Genomic DNA, 4,586 nt, shown 5'->3' with positions numbered 1-4,586 from the left:
GAGCCCGCCAGCCGGGGGGGAGGACGACGGGACGGAGCCAGCGTGGGGCCGGACGATGCGGGGATTCGGTGGCCCGGGCCGTGGGGCAACCCCGGGTACGGCTATGGGGCTCTGGGTCTAACCCCTGCGCTGCCGTGGGGCCGGCGGAGGAGGAGCGGGGTGGGCAGGGAGGGGGGGCCGCTGCTGGCGGTCCCGGCCCGGTGCCGGCACCCCGGAGCGCTGCTTCAGCCGGGCCCGGTGCGCTCGGCGGGGTGCCAGCCCCGGGAGGGAGGGGGCGTCCGGGCCGTCCCAGCCCCAGCCGCTGCGCCCCGGCCCTGGGGGATGTGCCGGGGCAGAGGAGCTCATGGGGAAGTGCGGAGGGGAATGGAAAGTCCCTCTGGCCCCTCCGGCCCCTCCGGCCCCCGCCGCGGGAGGGGGTTTCCAGGCGGACCCAGGGCAGGTTTTTCCGGGGGGGGGGGGGGTCTCTGCTGTGGCCAGCCCGGGGACTCCCAGCTCCTCCGGCACGCAGCCCGCGGGGACGGTGGCATCGGCTCTGCCTCGGCCAGGGCTGGGCTGTGCTTGGGGGGGCGACTCCTGCTTCTGCCCCAACATGCCCCCTCTGACCGGCCGGGCCGGGCTGGGGGCACGGCGGGGCTGGGGGGTGCCAGGCCCGCACATGCCACCACCCCCACCCCCCCCCCGCCCCGGAGCCGCCGTGGAGCCGGCGCCGGTCCCTGGGCCGCCTCTCCCCACGCCCCCGCGGAGCCCTGCTCCGGGACCCGGTCCCTCCGTCCCCAGCCTGTCCCTGCCCGCTCCCCGGCTGCCGGACCCCCGGCGGGGGGGAAGCGGGAGAGCCCGGGCAGGGGACCTCGGGGACAGGCAGGGAAGGCAGCAAGCGCGAGGTTCTGCTGCCGCCTGCAGGCATCCCCCGGCCAGCGCCGGTGGGGCCGCCCCCCCGCTCCCGCACCCCGTACCCGCCCCGCAACCCTCCCGGCGGCTCCGTCCCGTCCCCTCCCGGGGCAGCCCCGGCCCTCACGGAGACGGCGCTCACCCATGGGGACTTGACCGAGGTTTATTGTGGGGGGGGGGGGACCCAGCTGCCGGCCCGGGGCCTTCTCTGTGCATCCGCCGCCCCGAGGTCGCCGGCACCGCACAGCCCCGCAGCACGCGTGACACTGCACCGCACCCCCAGAGCACGCGTGACATCGCATGGTCCCCTGGAGCACGCGTGACATTGCACGGCCCCCCAAAAACATGCGTGACATTACATGGTCCCCTGGAGCACGTGTGACATTGCACGTTCCCCCTGTCCTGGTGGTTCACTGGGCAGCAGAGGCGCTTGCAGGGTGTGCGGGTGCTGCGGGGCTGCTCTCCCCTCCGCCCACGCGTGCGCAGGCACCCTGCGGGTTGTCTGGCCAGGCCGCTCTCCCGGGGCTGGGGGCAGGTCCGTGCGGGAAGGCGGCTCTCCCGGGGAGCCACGGAGAGGCTGAGCCCCCGGGGTGACGGTCCCTGCCCCGACTGTGGCCGCCGTGACCCTACACCACGTCTTGGCAGGTGGAGAGCGATGTCCGCCGGCGGGGACTGGGGCAGCCGGAGCAGCGCGGGTCCAGGGGCCCCACGCAGCCGGCATCGCTGGCCAACAGCCACAGCTCCCGGCGGAAGCGCTGGCCCAGGAAGGCGTAGAGCAGGGGGTTGAGGCAGCAGCGCAGGTAGGCCAGCCCACCAGTGACCAGCAGCGCCAGGTCCTTGCGGCGGCTCTGGGCACAGCTCACCTCCCAGCTGGCCAGCAGCTCGGCCGCGTCCAGCAGCACCATCAGGCTGTGGGGCAGCTGCAGGGCCACGAACACCAGCACGAGGGCCAGCAGCACCCGCAGCGCTCGATGGGGCTGAGCGCCGCGGGCCGCCAGCAGCGTCCGGGCCACGGCCGTGTAGCAGCTCGCCATCACCAGGAAGGGCACTACGAAGCCCAGCACGACCTGTACCAAGTTGGTGGCCCCCCGGGCCACCCGTGACACTGCCCGGGGGAAGACGACGCGGCAGAGCCAGAGGTCCTGGTGCTGCTCGGCTTGGCCATAGATGAACTGGGGCAGGGCCAGCAGCATGGCTAGCAGCCAGGCCAGCCCTGCCGTCAGCCAGCCGTGGCGGCGAGCCCGTGGGCGTAGGCGGTAGGCAGCCGGCACCTGCACGATGGCCACGTAGCGGTCCATGCTGATGCAGGTGAGGAAGAGAAAGCCGCTGTAGAAGTTGAGGGCGTAGAGGCCCTGCAGCACCTTGCAGGCAGCCGTGTCCGGGAACCAGCCCTGCAGTGTGTCGATGGCAGCAAAAGGCAGCGTCAGGAGCAGCAGGAGGTCGGACAGGGCGAGGTGCAGGAGGCAGACGTCGGTGATGCTGTGTGCCCGGCGGTAGCGGGTGTGCGTGAGCAGCACCAGCCCGTTCCCCACGATGCCCAGCAGTGAGAGCAGCAGGTAGACAGCTGGCTGGTAGGTGCGGGCGAAGCCCTGCACCGCCTGCTTCTCGCAGAGCTCGGGCAGCACGCCGTCCTCCCACGAGTAGAGGGAGGACCCGTCGTAGAAGTCGGTGGTGGCGGTGGGCTCCGTTGCATCAGGGCTGGGGGTCGTCTGCGCAGGGGGAGGCCGAGTGAGGGATGCTCGGAGGTGGCAGCCTGGCCGCAGCGTGCAACGCACCGCGCCCAGAGCAGCCCTCCTCCACCCAGCCCCACCGTGGGGAGCCCGGGTGTGCTCCAGCCCCCGGCCTCGCGCTCGGGGTGGTTTCCGTCTCACACCCAGCCCAAGGCAGCGGGAGGCTCACCACGCTCAGTCATTGCGAGAGCGACCGTGCGCTTCCCGAGCAGCTGCCTGCGGTGCAGAGCTGGTGAGGAGACGTGACCCCGGCCGCGGCGTCCCCGGCACAGCACCACGTCCCACAAACTAACCATGCACCCGCCTCAGGGGAGCTGCTTATGGTGTCCGCTGGGGCTCAGCACCCAGCCCATGTCCCTGGTCGCCCTGTGCAGCTGGGCCTCGGGGCTCCATCCCCAGGTGGGTGCTTTGGGCAGGTCCCCGCACACACCCCTGGGACCTGCCCAAAGCACCCACCCGCCCATGCACCACCCCAGGGACCCCAGTGCCGGTGCAGCCCCACACGGCCTGGTCCTGCTCCCAGACAGGGAGGTCCTGGGCATCCCGCTGCCTCGCACAGGTTGCCGGCAGCTGTGCATGGTGCTCCCAGGCCACAGCCTCTCCCTCCTGCTCCGGGCTGGAGGGACAGTACTGGAGCCTGACATCAGCCGGCCGGGACCCCACTGCCATGGGGGACAGGATCCGGCACGGCTCTGACTCAGAGCAGCCTCACAGCAGCAGTTTCGCTGTTCTGGCTCACATGAACGAGCCCAGGAGGCCAGGCCTGACCCCTCCCTGCTCTGGGGCTGCAGGTGGGACCTGAACCCGGTGCCGGGGAAGGTTGATCCCCCAGCAGCTCCCCCAGCACCTTCCCTGCTCCGGGCCCCATGGACCTGGAGCACTGGGCGCTGCCCAGTGTTCCCTGGGGCTTTGTCTTTCAGCCCAAACCCACACAGCTCACAAGCGAAGCGTTTGAAAGCAAAAAGAAGAGTCAGTGACGGGGGTCCCTGCCCAGCCCCCAGCAAACCGCTCGCCCCACGGCCCCTCACCTGCTCCTGCATCGCTCAGCGGGATCTTTCCCCCGTCTCTGCTCTGCAACCTGTGGTTTGACCACGTGCCGCTCCTGATACCGAGAGCGATGCAGAGCACAAGCCCAGCCCCGGGGGAGGAAGGCGAGGAGGCAGATACGACCCCACTCCAGAGTCTGTCCTGCATCTTCTACTGTGTGGCTAGTATCTGCATGCTTTGGCCAGAAATGGCAGTTCTGCCCAGCCCCTGCCACATGGAGATGGGGGATATGCTGGGGAGGGCCCGGCGAGGGGAGTGGGGCCTGGCCGAGGGCACGTGCGGGAGACCCCAGCCCGCCCCAGAGCTGTTTGTGGCTCCTGCCCCACAGGGGCTGCCTCTCTGGGGCTGGAGGGAGCAGGGCCGTGGAGTGGAGCATTGGCTGGCGCCGAGCCGGGCACAGGCAGGACACTGGTCCAGCGGGACCAGCAGAGCCACGTCCAGTCCAGGGATGGCTCCTTCTGATGGGAAATGCAGAAATGGGGCAGCGGCTGGTGCAGGGCATCCCCCTGCCCAGGGGTCCCGGCCCTGCCCTGCACCCCTGAAACCCCTCATCCCTGCACCCCCGTGCCCCCCTGCCCTTGCACCCCCGTGCCCCCGCAGCGCTGGGCAGGCGTGTTGCTGGTTGTTGACAACAAAACTCCCAACTCCCCATTAAGGGGCAGATTAGTTCCTGCGGGGCTGAGGGCCCACTTTCCTCTCCCTGGGGGGGAACAAGTTGATCCCCGGCTTTAATGGGCTTTTGGCCGCTTGTCGCAGTAATCCCTCAATCCCCCTCTCTCCCCGCTACAGACATCTTTGCTGTGGTTTATCCCAGCTCTGTCCTCATCCCTCCTGCTGCCTCCAGCTGGGCACAGGGAGTGGGCAGGGCCCCTGTCGGCCCCGGGAACTCACTGCGGGGCTGGAGCGGGGCTGGGCCCTGGG

The 4,586-nt window shown here is 70.8% G+C and overlaps 1 protein-coding gene across 1 annotated transcript; it reads right to left on the bottom strand.

The window, feature by feature from the left end:
* Window positions 1-1,514: 1,514 nt before the first annotated feature.
* CCR10 (C-C motif chemokine receptor 10) lies at window positions 1,515-3,658 on the bottom strand. The gene is made up of 2 exons (XM_054224607.1): window positions 3,647-3,658; window positions 1,515-2,597 (listed from the first exon to the last, which is right to left on the bottom strand). Exons 1-2 carry the CDS (start codon window positions 3,656-3,658, stop codon window positions 1,515-1,517), a joined length of 1,095 nt encoding a protein of 364 aa, XP_054080582.1.
* Between the last annotated feature and the right edge of the window lie 928 nt (window positions 3,659-4,586).

Source organism: Rissa tridactyla, chromosome 19, assembly GCF_028500815.1.
Source record: "Rissa tridactyla isolate bRisTri1 chromosome 19, bRisTri1.patW.cur.20221130, whole genome shotgun sequence".
Lineage (NCBI taxonomy): Eukaryota > Metazoa > Chordata > Aves > Charadriiformes > Laridae > Rissa > Rissa tridactyla.
The sequence above is the reverse complement of the archived record's forward strand: the minus strand, read 5'-3'. Positions and strand labels throughout refer to the sequence as shown.